Source organism: Macaca nemestrina, unplaced genomic scaffold (genome assembly GCF_043159975.1).
Source record: "Macaca nemestrina isolate mMacNem1 unplaced genomic scaffold, mMacNem.hap1 Scaffold_69, whole genome shotgun sequence".
In the NCBI taxonomy this organism is placed as follows: domain Eukaryota; kingdom Metazoa; phylum Chordata; class Mammalia; order Primates; family Cercopithecidae; genus Macaca; species Macaca nemestrina.
Window position 1 is genome coordinate 78,225 of NW_027257854.1, and position 13,529 is coordinate 91,753.

The following is a 13,529-nucleotide window of genomic DNA, read 5'->3' on the forward strand; positions in this document are numbered from 1 at the left end:
TCTAAGAAGGAAAGAAATCCTGTTAAATACTCTAACTACAGATTAAATCATGTCAAGGAAAGAGGTACTATTTTGGGGGAAAATTATCCCTTCATGTCAATGATCAAGGAGAGGACTTAGATTGTTTAATTGAGTTAATTATGAAATCTTAGGTGGTTTTGAGAAGATGAGCTGTGGATGCTGCAAGACATGAGACTGATGGTGATTTAATGTGAGTCAGCCCTGACAGAATGTGGCTAATATTTAAAGCTTGCTCCAGTATTGCTTGATAGATTGTAAGTTAATGTAAAGATGTGTTTGATGCTTTTATTTTACAAACTATTATGGAGAAAAAGTTTGACAGCCAAGGAACCACCTTCAACCAATTTCTTCCTACTTTCTATCACTAGAAAAATTTGTCCTGTTAATTCCAGAATTTACTTTTGGAAAGTTCCTGTAAGGAGAGCAGAGGTATTGGTGATTGAATAGTGACTTGAATTTAGGCGAAGATCGTTAAATATTTCATAGTCATGTTTGTCTTGGTGGTTTTAGCAATTTTATATTAAATTTAGAACTGCGAGTGAAACCAAATGTGTTCTTTTGCTTTTGTGATACTCCTTTGTATGACTATACTGGTAAAGAATGATAAAATGTGTATCGGGTATTTTTTCTGTGTAGATATTAAGATTTTGAGGGGAACAAATTAATCATTCTTCTAATAGACATTGTGCTGTGTGTTGGGTCCTTTGTATATTAGTTGAATCACTATAATGAGGACAACTTGAAAGTTTGTTTCTATACAAGATCTTTTATATGCTGACTTGTGTTACGCAAAATCCTTCATCCTCTAAGAAGACTAAGCAATGGGTTGGAGGAGAGGTTTAATCACCCATTAGGTTTATTCTAAATGCCCAGAATTGAAAGCAAGTACGAATTATGTTTTTGAAGTGTGGTGTGTGTGTGTGGTGGACTCCTTTTTAGGTCATGGGAGGGAGGTAAAGCAAAGATCAGATTTGCTGATAAACATTTGTGCATATGCTAGTGGAGAAGTCATATGACTTGACTGCACCTGCGTACTCTGATTTTGGTTTTGTTAGTGTCTGTAGCTACAAGCCACAGCCGCCTCTGGGACTCACCCTGAGGGGCTGTGATGAGGGTTATTACAGAGTTGTGTGTCTTAGCGAATGGCACAAACGGTCTTGTGGGCCTACTTTGGCTTCGTTTGAATCTGTAGATTGTTAAACTAAGTTTAACATTTTGAGGATTATAAATTGTGATTCTTGTCTAAGAAGAGGTTTCTGTTGTCTCTGAAGACAGGAGCCACAATACAGATGGTCCCTGGCTCACAATGGTTACATTTGTGATTTTTTTTTTCAACCTTGTGATGGTGTGAACTAGTCACACTCAGTGCATTGTTCGGCCCGAGATGGGCTGCCTCTGGATGAACCCATTGTAAGTTGAAACTATGATGTCAAATGCACTTTCTATTTAGGATATTTTCAGCTTACGCTGGGTTTATTGGAACAGTTTCATCCCACGGTAAGTCAGGGAGCATATATGCTCATAAAAGTAGAGAGAATCTCATAGATACCATGAGATATAATGTCTCTGATGTTATAGAGATACGATGAAAACAATCAAGTGGGACTTGGAAGCCTTGGAGGGACTCCCATGGGCGGCTCCTGGAATGCAAACGTGAGCGCCACTGGCTTCTGGATGTGACATCTGTGCCTTCTGCTTAGCCCAGTGGGTTATTGGCTGCTCCCGAGGGCAGAGAGGTCCAGCGTTCCTGTGTTTAGGTGTTTGAGCTGCCTTAAGAGGCTAGGTCAATTCTCACTGGTGTCTTCAGGGCTTTAGGTCTTCTGAACAAGCAGGAGGAAGGACGACTTTGTAGAGCTTTGGAAATCTCAACGGACTTCAGGGCCATCCCCCTTGGCAAGAGAGAGCTCCACTGGAGGTGAGCAGGGTGCCATGCGTGCCTGTGCTGGGCCCAGACGTGTACGGACGTTGTGAGGGCCACAGGACGCAGATCGGTCTTGGTTCACAACTGGTGTCAATGGCCACGCAGCATTTCTGCCAGGTACATGACTGCGGGGACTTGGGTTTTGGGGTGTGCGTCCTGGTTGCCTAGTTGCTTGGAATACCCCCATTCAGACCCCAGCCTGAGTCACCGTGACAGGCCTCCCGCTTCACACGCCACACGGAAGCCGTGGCGTCGGTCACTGACGCCCACCAGCTGTCAGATGTGCGTATGTATCTTCCCTGGTCTCGTGATGTGTCTTGTTTTGAGGTTATAGTAAACGTTCTTTAAGAGGGGTTTTGGATTTTTTATGTTGTTTGCAAGGAGGCAGCAGGGAGTGCTTGAGCAGTGAGATCCCCTTCCCAACCAATGCAATTTCAGATCACAGCAGGTAATTACGGCAGCGGGGTGGGTGGCAGAATCCTGAACTGTGGCTGTTTCTGGTGTCTTGCCCCGGACAGAGTGTGCTGGGGCCTCCGTGGTCCTCTGTGGGGTGGGTGGAGCACATGAGCTGGGTGCTGCTGGGCTGTGACTGGCTCCCCAGTCCGGGGTTTATGCAAGACTCGTTCTTAAGACAACTTGGAACCCAGAAAGCAACATGAGGAGAACGGGTTTGTGCGTTTCTGGATCCTTGGTGCTTCCCAGTCTCAGACGCTGTGCAGGCTCTGAGGGGTCTCGCCGGGAAAACTTGAACAGTTGGCCCCCGGGGTGGAGTGGGGCTGCAGCGGGTCTTGCAGAAACTGGAAGTGGGGGTGAGTGTGGCAAGCAGGACCTTTCAAATGGGCCCAGCAGGCTGCATCTGTGGAAATGGTGCCACCTAAAGCAGGGCTGTGGCCAGCAGGGCCTGAAAGGCTACAGCGGGCTCTGTTTCTGCTGTCTTGAGAGAGTCTCTGCACGGTTTTCCTTGGTCTTTGTCTATTTGGAGGACGCTTCCCCCTTTCTTGGGCTTACCAAGTCTTCTGAGCTGCCTTGTTGAGTATGACAAAGCCCTGAGAAGGCATTTTTATCGCATAATTATGTTATCCTGGTGGCTGGATAAATGACCTGCAAATGTGGGTGACTCAGTAGCTCTGAGGGTGCTCAATATCCAAGACAGGTGGGAAGAAAATGTTCAGGCAGGTGTCAGAGAATCTGTTCTCTGCTTCACACTGGGGCCCTGGTTTGCTGACAGTCTTCGCACTCGATCCAAAATGGGGATAATGAAGTCTCACGGATTCGGCTTCAGCTGAGAGCTGCCTCCAGCACAGTCTTGTGTGAGTAAGAGTTTATAGGTTTGGTGCAAAGGGCGGGCGTCAGTTGATCTTATTTGTGGTGGTGCTTATGGTGGCTTTTCCATAAGGAATTTAGAGTTTATTAGGTTTGGCAAGGGAATCCTGAGTGATAAAGTGGAAGAATGCTTCAGGAAATTCTGGAACCTGCAGTGAGTTTGGAATCTGTATGAAATTGAGATTTAGATTCTCACGATTTCCTAATGCTACCCCGAAACCCAGTAGTTGAGACAGTCATAGAGCTTCAGTTGTGCTGCCCCGGTTCCCCATTTTAAAAGGAACACGTTGCTTTCATCTAGAATGTTCTGAGCTCTGAGTGCTGCCAGCGGAGTTTCCAGCTCTCTGCATCAGAGGGGAAGCCAGGACTGCGCTCACGGTGTCGCGGCAGCTGGGAGCTGAACCTGGACCTCAGGCACGTGTGATGCTGACCATTTTCTGTAAACTCCAAGGGTGCAGTGGTCTCCTTGGCACTGTACAGTCTTCTGAAGCTTTTGATGTGTCTGTACTTTATAGATTTTTCAGAAGTAGAAGGCCTTTTCCCACACCCTTGGGCTGAGTTTTGTCAGAGGCTGGTGTGTGGGAAGCACCACACCCACATTCTGACAGCGAAGACTCTGGTGCCCAAACGAGGTCAGAGTGGAAATTTGTTTTTCCTTCCCTCCAGTCTGGTCCAGCTGCTCCCTGCTTGGCCAGAAGAAAATCATGCTTATCCAAGTCATAGGCAAACCCCCGAAGTCAAACATTTGTCTTTTTTCTTTAATATACCCATTTAATTTTTATGGGACAATAGATGGAGAAGTGTTTTTTAGCGGAAAATTAATTTCTTTAATTACAGAGAACTTTTTGGACAAAAACTGTAATCAAGAAGCTATTGTGTAATAAGATCTAGTTAAATACTACAGTTGAAAGCTCTTTATATTTGATCTTAAACTTGGGCCTGGTATGCATGTCCGCACGCTCGTGCTCATGACGCCAGGCTCAGCTGTGAACTACAGGCACGGTACAGACTTTCTGGTTGCTTTTTTGAAAGTCTTACTGCTTGGCCTCTCGGACTCAAATGTTGAGTTAGGTTGATTCTGTTCAGAATGTTCATCCCTCCATCTAGGGTCCAGTCGTCTTTCAGGAAGGAACCGTCTTCCTCATCTTTGACCCCTACAGTATTGTATATTTAATAGTTAAATATTTATAAGTTACATGGGTGAATGATCTGTTCATTAGGAGGAAAACAATGCCAATTTTTACATCATTATAATGGACTTGTTAAATGACTGTTAGTATAATGAAGTTTCCATGGCAAAAGAGGCTTTGCAGATGTGACTGTAACGGACAGTGGGATGGGGGAGGACCCTGGGTTGTCCAGGTGGGGTCTAGCGTCCTCATACGTGCATTGATGGGAGGGAGTACGAGAGTCTCCCTCAGAGGTGGAGACCTGAGGATGAGATAGAGGCCAGAGGGCTGTGGGGCTGAGGGCGGGGGTGGAGTGGGGCCGGAGGGGCGTGGGCCAAGGGTGGGGCAGGGGCTGGAGGGGTGCAGGGCTGAGGCCGGGGCAGTGGTCAGAGGGGTGTGGGGCTGTGAACCAAGCTGCATGGTGGCCTCTATGAATTGGGAGACTCCAGGCAGGAGCACAACCTACTGACCCCTTGACTTCAGCCCTGGGACTCCTGACTTCCAGGGCTGAGAGGAGGTTTGCGTTTGTGGTAATTTGTTGCAGCAGCAATAGGAAGTTAATGCAGTGTATCTGTTCTTCACCTCCAAACCTTTGAAAAGTAACCCTGTTGTATCGGCCTTTTGTGTGCCCTAAATTCTAATGAGATGGTTTGTAGGAAATAACGGACACAAACGGTGGCAGAACACAAAGTTGGACAGAAGCAGTGTCTTCTGTGGTTCTGTAGTTTGGGTCTGTGAAGTTAGATTTCGGTCAGAGAGTGTGTGGTCTTGTTCAGTGTATACCTGGAGTACTTGTTCAGAGCTCCTGGGGGAGTGGTCTTTATCACTGTTAGGATTAAAACTTCAAGCACATCAGGGCCAGAGTTCCTGAGTCAGTGTTAGGCGACCTTTGAATAAGAGTTGGCATGTAGAATCTGCCCACTTTACTAGCATGAAGCAGCAAATTTTTTTTTTTTTTTTTGAGATCGAGTCTCGTTCTGTCACCCAGACTGGAGTACAGTGGCTCGGCCTCGGCTCACTGCAACCTCCGCCGCCTCTACTCAAGTGATTCTCCTGCTTCAACCTCCAAATTGCATGATTTTTTCTTCTGTTTTATATACTTAGTATATGACAACTCTGCAAACTTTATCAATACAAATTACATGCCAGAACTTATGAGAATCCAGCATTTTCCCATGCAAATTAGTAGTGATGTGGAATTCCTGGGCTGGTTTGGTTTTATAAGACGTAGGGGCGGATTCTTTGCCTAATTTCTGTGGAGCTAATAATTGTTAATCACCCAACACTCTTACCTCCCCCAACAGCTCAGGTGAGGGGGTTACCCCCGCTGTCATAATGAGAGGCAGGAGACTGAGGCTTAGGTGAGCAGGTGACACATTACTGTCCAGCCCCACCCACCCCGTAGTTTCCTGCCATGGCTCAGCTATCTTCCTACGAGAAAGGACAGACACCCTGGTGCTGGGTAGAATTCCTTGTGAACCCCTTTGCATCCTCCAGGGAGTTCTTGCTTTACGGTGGTGGCTCATGGGGAGGCCTCTGGCCCACTGAGAAAGTGACTCATGTTGTAACATTACTGTCTCTCTGTCCGGCTGCTGTCGATTGGGTGATTTGTAAAGAGACATTTATTGCTCACAGCTCTGGAGGCTGAAAAGTCCAAGGTCAAGGCAGTCCAAAGTCAAGGAACCTGCACATCTGGTGTTCCAGGGCCTGTGGCATACAGACGGCAGCATCTCACCGGGTCTTGCGTGGCAGCAGGCGTCTCATCGGGACTCATATGGTGGAGGAGCAGGAGGGCTCCTCCATCTTCCAACAAGGACACCAACCCCAGTCCTGAGAGCAGGACCTCCCAAAGGTCCCACCTCTTAATGTATCCCATCGGAGATGGTTTCAGCATGAGGTTTTGGGGACATTCAGGCCAGAGCCATTGCTCTGCCACGGTGTTAGGGCTGCATGGCATCATTACTGCAGCAGAGCCACAGCCTTCTCATGTGCATTTGCTGCAGGAGGAAGACGCAGGTGCCTGTGCATGTTGGGGTTCAGTGCAAGAAGTTGAGACCCTCTGGGAATCTTAGCAGGAGGAACTTAAGGCTTTGAGAACTGACACCTTAGGACTGTAGTTTTCTTCAGACTGTAAAAACCTTGGTGTGTGATAATACTGAACATTTCCTGAGCCCTGTGATCCTGTAAAACAGTGGTGGTTAAGACATTCCCCCTCCCCACAACTAGGCCCCCACTTTTACTGCAAGAAGCCCCTTCCCATGTGGCTTAGGCTGACTGGCGGATGACCATTTACCGAGGAGAAGGCCAGACACAGGCCTTCAAACCCCCCATCTCTGCCTTATAAGTGACTAGCTAAACTGTCTGTTCCCACTGATCAATCACCTCCCACCTTGAAGTGGTTCTTCGTGGTGCAGTTGCGCCTAGGGGGGTGGACTTGTCTTTGACTGTTGCCTTCCACAGAGGACGGTTAGGGTGGGCAGGAAAGAATTCTCTGCTACACGTCTGCATTCCAGGCTGTTTCCAGAAGTGGGAATTCTTGTGCCCTGGAGTCTGGGAATGGATTTCTAGTGTCCCAGCTTCAGGTGGAGTTGAAATTGAGTGAGACAACCCGCCACAGCCATCTGGAGCCAGGAACTAGAGCCATTTTTAAAGTGGCAGTTTCTCCATAAGATGACCCAAAAAATGCGCTCAGCACGTTTCTTTCTTTCTCGTATGCATTTGGCCATCTAAAATGGGAATGGTGGTTTTTTGAAGTATGGATGTAGTTTTAAATTTTGAGTATTGTAAACCTTAAGGTAGCTTCTTAAAATGTTTGCCTGATTATTTGGAGATTTACTAAACCTTTGGAGTGGTAATCATGAATTGATCTATATGACTTTGCTTTCTATGATGCAATGAAAGTACTCTAATGAAAACCTCTGCAGTTGGGTCAGCAGGCGATTGGCCAAAACAAATTCTGCTTTTTGGGTTTCTTTAACCAAACAAGGGAGGAGAGTGTAGGCCGAAGTGGCAAATTCATTTCAGAGCACGCCAGAGCCCTCAGTGATTGAGCAGCCTTCTCAGGTGAACGTGTAATGTGCCGTGAGTCTTGGCAAGCCTGGCTACTGATGTGTGCACGTGACATCACAGAGCCACACCTAGGAAGATGTGGTTTCTGTAACAAGCTTTGGAAAACCAAAGTTCCACTTAATTATCCAACTTTGTTATAGAAAAAGCTTAGATCAGATGGCCAAAGACCTGATTGTTTCATGGTTGAGACATGGTTATAAAATTGCCCTTACTTGGTGCCAATCGGTGTTGGTCCACAGTGATACTCCTCCAACCTCACTGAATAGCTTGGAGACTGATATGAGTCTGTGAAAATCTCCTTAAGGTGAAAAGGGCTCTGGGGCACCCGGTAATATCCGCACACCTGTGGCCATTCCCCTATAAGGTGGAAAGGACGGCTGGGTCACGCGGGAGCATCCGCACACCCATGGCCGTCCTCTTTAAGGTGGAAAGGGCTGCTGGGGTGCCCCGCAATATCTGCTCACCCGCGGCCATTGTTCCTGTCCCCCTTTCTGCTCAATCACCTCTGTGTTCCCGCATTCAGGCTTTGGGACAGCTCGTCCCCTGGGCTGGTGAGGAAGGAGTGGGAGGTTGTTCTGAGGCTCTGTCACTGTCTGCCCTGTCATGAGCTGGGGAACGCAGTGGCAGTGACCCTGGAGGAGTCTGGTCAGTGAGGGCTCCGGCAGGAAATGCTGAGGCTTGAGGTGGCTCTGCCAGTTGTAACCAAATGTCTTCCCTCTTATTTCCATGATTCCTTCTAGTTCTGCACCTTGCACTGCAGAGTCTCTGTGTGTCTATAAATATACATGAGTTACGATACAGGTGTCTCTTTCCCCTCTGTCTGGGGCTGGGCCCAAGGAGTGAAGTGCAAGACCCCCTTACTGCTGGATGCCCACCAGCACGAGGCACTGCCTACCCTGCTCACGAATGCCTACAGCGAGTCCTGGAAGCCTCCTTCTGAGCACCTGGCCTGTTGACGGTGTATACGGGAGACAACTGAGCTCCCCTTGCCCCACCCTGAGCAGAGACTGGGGAGGCGGCGGTAGCACTGCCCCCATGGTGCATCCTTGGTGCATGGAGGAAAGTGTGTTCATGCTTAAAACACAGCTCATCCTCTCAAAAGCAGGGTGACAACCACATTTACTTCTGGAATCTTAAAAAAGGGCCCGTCTCTTTGAGAGAAGAACGTGGTATGTATGTGTGTACCTCCATTGTTTTCTTTGAGACAGTTTCCCTCTGTCACCCAGGCTGGAGTGCGGTGGTGCGATCTCACTGCAAGCTCCGCCTCCCGGGTTCATGCAATTCTCCAACCTCAGCCTCCCGAGTAGCTGGGACTACAGGCACCCGCCACCACCCCTGGCTAATTGTTTGTATTTTTAGTAGAGACGGGGTTTCACCGTGTTAGCCAGGATGGTCTCGGTTTCCTGACCTCGTGATCTGCCCACCTTGGCCTCCCAAAGTGCTGGGATTATAGGTGTGAGCCACCACGCCGGGCCGTATGTGTGTACCTATTTACAAGTCTTGCCCGACCTTTGCATTGAAAAATTATTGAAAAACTTAAGGATGTAACTGACAAGAACTTTATAGGTTTCTCCAAGGAAAAATTTGGAAAAGTTAAGTGAACCCATAGTGTGTTTTACTTCTATGAGTCCCATACTTGGATTTTTAAATGTGGGCAAAACATCTGTATGTTCTTCAGCCTGATTTCCGTGGAATCGTGAATGAAACGTGCTGAAGTTGCCATGCGGATTTTGTTATGTGGCGGTGACAAGTGGGGCTGGTCATTAAACAACTGGAGGGATCCCTGTCCTTTCTGTGCTCCTGTTGGACACTAGGCACGTGCTTGGGTGTTTTCTGTGTGTGTGGACAAGATGAGGACAGAATTTCCAGATTCACACGGTGGTATCTTCTCCCTTTTCTGTTAAAACGTGTCTTCTGCTGCTTCTACATAGACCAAGTGTTTCTTTCTCTTGCCTGTCTATATAAACACTGTTTAACAAAAACTGTATTGTAGACATGTGAAGCTGAATTCCACATGATACAGCAGATAGAGATGACTGAGTATACTGTTTTGTGGAAGGAAGGTTTAAAATGATTTTTACCTTTTTCCCTGAAATAGGGAATAATTTTAACTTTTTCCCTGAGATAGGGAATAATGAAATGGGAAAATAATTAAATTTTCCCATTTAATTGTTAGATTATATTTAATTATTAGATTATTCATGTATTGCAAGGGAAAAAGGAACTAGATCACCCCATGTACCCAAATGAAAATTTAAAGGGTATGGGCGAGTTCATTTGAACTCCTTTAATTTGTTTTAGTTTGTTTGTTTTTGAGAGTCTCACTCTGTTTCTCAGGCTGGGTGCAGTAGTGCAATGACAGATCACTGCAACCCCAAACTTCTAGGCTGCAGGTTCAGGAGTGGTCAGAGGAGGCCAGAGGAGGCCCTTGTGATGCGAAGCTAAACGTTTAATGATGGCGCTGCTGAGTGCATGAGCCGCGTCAGCCCAAGAGTCTGGGTAGGAGGGAACGGCGGGGTGGAGAGAAGACTGGACAGATAGGTGCTTTCCTCGGCCCCTGGGAGCACGGTCAGGTCCATGCTCAGACGTCCTGGTTTCTCCCACATTGCCATAAATAGCAAGGGAAGGACTCGGGGCACCCAGGGACCTCAGGGGTATAAGCTGTGTCCTCGCGTGGCCCCAGCTGTGGCCAGTGATATTGTTCTCTTTAACCTCAGGCTTATTTTCTATAAAAACACAAAGGGACAGAAGTAGTTCAAGGGCCTCTAAACACTTACGTAATTGTTAATAGGCCTACTTTTATGCTTTCTTATGTATTAAGAGCAAATCATGAAACAAACTCATTTCTGTTTGAAGAAATCTTTACGGTTCTCATTTTTGTGGCAAGCAACATTGATTCTTTGCTTAGTGAGCGTTAGTGCCCTCCTGCCCAGTGCGGTTGCCTGGCGTGTCCTCGCACACACCTCTGTCCATTGGTCTCCGTTCACCTTTCCGCCTAGAATTGTAGGAGGGTCGCTGGGATCTTAGGGCTAGAAAGAAACTCTGAAGACCACTTTTAGGGGCGGCTTTTAGTCAGGGCTCTCCAGAGAGACAGCCAGCCGGGTGTGCGTGTGTCTCCAGGGGGAGGCTTGCTGCAGGGGCTACAGAGTCCAAGAAGCCCCAGGACCCACAGCCTGCAAGCTAGAGTTCTGGGAGGGTGTGGCTTGAAGACTTGAGAAGCGGAGGGTGCAGATCCCACCCGGGTCTGAGGAGCTGAAACCCAGGAGCACGGGCTGCAGAAGACAGATGTCACTGGCCTATCAGCCAGACAGGTGGAGTGAACCCAGTTTTCCCCACCTTGCTGTTTTACTCGGGCCCTGGGTGGACAGGGTGGTGTCCCCCACACCGGCGAGGATGGGTCTCCACTCAATCCAGAGGCAAACATGCATCTCACCCAGAAATAATACAGAACCAGCCATCTGGGCACCCCGGGCACGCTCAGGTTGATGCACAAAACCAACGCCACGCGTGGCCCTGACGTCTGCGTGTTCGCATCACTCCACGCACATTGCTCGGTCATCGTCTCGGTGAGTTTGTAAGCTCGTTGTGTGGTTCTGGGGCTCTTTGTCCCGGGTGGTGGTGGTGGTGATGACAGGCTCCCCATTGCCCCAGCTCAGGTATGGAAGGTGATGGCACCAACGGCTCCTTGTTTCTCAGACACTGGAGCGGGTGCTCTGTGCGGCCAGTTCCACCTGCAGCAGCATCTGTTTCCTATGCCGATTCCATTCGGAGTGTGCACCTCCCTTCTGTTGAGGGTGTAGACTTCTTTCAGGGAAGAACTGTGTCCTGTTCGCCTATATCTCCTGTGGTGTATCTCATGGCTGAATAAGTAGCTATAGTATACCTTGGTGGCTGAATGATAGGTTCATTGGAAGGAAAACTTGATACTTTTTTTTTTTTCTTTTTGGGATGGAGTTTTACACTCAACGCCCAGGCTGAAGTGCAATGGCACGATCGTGGCTCATTGTAAACTCTCCCTCCCGGGTTCGTGATTCTCCTCCCTCAGCCTCCCAAGTAACTGGGGTTACAGGCGTCTGCCACCATGCCTGGCTAATTTTCGTATTTTCGTTAGAGACGGGGTTTCACCATGTTGGCCAGGCTGGTCTTAAACTCTCGACCTCAGGGGATGCACCCACCTCGGCTACCCAAAGTTCTGGGGTTACGGCCATGAGCCACCACACCCAAATCATAATGGCTTATGAATTGAGCCACCACACTAAATCATAATGGGCTTGTTAAATGCTTACGTTAATGTTTATTTTTTAAAATGTTATCTGTGACCTTTCAGCTTTTCATAGCACTTCTCGTGTGAATATTTTAAAAAGGCCCTTTACTCGTGGGGGAGAAGCGGTTATCCCTTTCAGCAGAGGGAGATGGAGGAACAGGCCCTCGTGGGTCTGAGCACAGGCAGTCACCCCAGCCTTGGTGATTGCTTAGGTCTGTTCTCCGTTCACCGTAGCGCATCCACTCTCATTGTCAGCTTAAAAATAAGCTTTTTCCTCTTTCTAATCAGAACAGTTAGTTTGTTAACCATCACGTTAAGGTATCAAGAATGATGGCTTTCAGGCCTCAGATATGACACAAGTAGTAAATGCAGCTGACCCTGAACAACATGGGTTTTGAGCTTCGAAGGATCACTTATGTTAATTATTTTCCAACCAAACCCTTACTGAAAAAACCTGGCTTTGTGAAGGGCTGACGTTTCCTACATGCGGTTCCATAGGGTGGCTGCAGGGTCCTGTGGATACGTAGATTTGGGTAAACTCGGGGGGTGTTCTGGAATCCATGTCCCTGTGTATACAGAGGGACAACTGCAGCTTTTTAAAAGTTTGTGTCCTGCCTTGTCCTAAAAAGGCTCCAAGGTAGATGCAAAATTATTTCATCCTTTTGGTTTTCTTGGTGGGATATTGATGTTTATTCTTCAGTGTCTAAAATCCTGAGTGAACAGAGTTGGTGCTTCAGGAACAAAGCCAGTCTGGAAACATATATTGAGATATCCACCTTTTCTTCATGGTTTCACAAAAGGCCATGATCATATTTTATTCGGTTGAACTGTAGGAAACTGCCAATATTTGCTGTTTTTGGCCTACAAAATGGCAAGTTCGTACGATATTAAAAACAAAGGCTCCCTGGATGGGGAAAATAGGAATCGGTGAGAACCTGAAGTTGTCTGTCATGGCCTCTGAGTCACAGGTAAATAAACCTGTGTGAGGGGAAGTTGGCTGTACAGTATTTTCCTTCTGTTTTGAGACTGTCAGAAAAAGGTAAGTTCCATTGCGTTGGGTCCCTTTTCCTCACCTTTGCTGCAGAGGGGACTTGCCATTATACCTCTTGTTTCCAGTGCCCAGGAGGCTGATGCCACATAGAAGACCTGCAGGTCAGTGGATGTGAAACAGGCAACGGACACGCTGTGCATCTTGGGACGCATCTGAGAAGTACGTGCTTGCAGCAGGTCTGAGGTGAGGGCGTGTTCCATCTCCTCTCCCTTCTCTGGCTTTGCAGGCCTTTGAAGTTGGTCCTGGAAAGTGAAATTAGTTAATGCTGATTAGCTCCAGGTCAAAGCCGGGGGGCCGAAGAGACCCACCCTTCACTCAGGGTGTGAAGCATTGGGCCTTACCATCAGGAGGTAGCAGGGACTCGAGAAATCCCCACATGCCCTCCAGTTCCCTTATGTTGAAAATTTTTGTACTCAGCCATGCTGGGTTATTTTGGGAGGTAAATGGGGGATTCACATGGGGGTGTGCAGTATTCTCAGGTGTCAGGTGTGAGAGTTGAATTTGTAGAAGCTGTGCACATAGGAAAGGACCTGACAGGGAGTGCTGTTTACACGGAGCCAATTTAACGCGAGATCTGTGCTCTGCCTGGGTCCGTGTCTGACCGGTGTCTCCCAGTCTGCAACAGGACGTTCATGTGCCTCGGTGCCATCGTCCCACTCTGTGTAGACGTCTGAGGATCTGTGCGCGGATGCTCTGTGAGAGAGTTGTGAT

At 47.8% G+C, this 13,529-nt stretch overlaps 1 protein-coding gene across 8 annotated transcripts in view; it reads left to right on the forward strand.

Moving 5' to 3' along the window:
* Positions 1-680: 680 nt before the first annotated feature.
* LOC139361614 (disco-interacting protein 2 homolog C-like) overlaps positions 681-13,529 on the forward strand; it is a 133,697-nt gene continuing 120,848 nt past the window's right edge. For 3 of the 8 annotated variants that reach the window (XM_071090217.1, XM_071090218.1, XM_071090214.1), the window contains exon 1: positions 681-1,518. In XM_071090217.1, coding sequence (XP_070946318.1) covers positions 1,455-1,518 — 64 coding nt within the window. In that variant the 5' untranslated portion in view covers positions 681-1,454. Of the gene's footprint in view, positions 1,519-1,924; positions 3,253-3,566; positions 4,418-10,769; positions 11,070-11,726; positions 13,002-13,529 lie in introns of those variants that run through there. The other 5 variants (XR_011619165.1, XR_011619164.1, XR_011619166.1 and 2 more) reach the window with 5 other exon arrangements.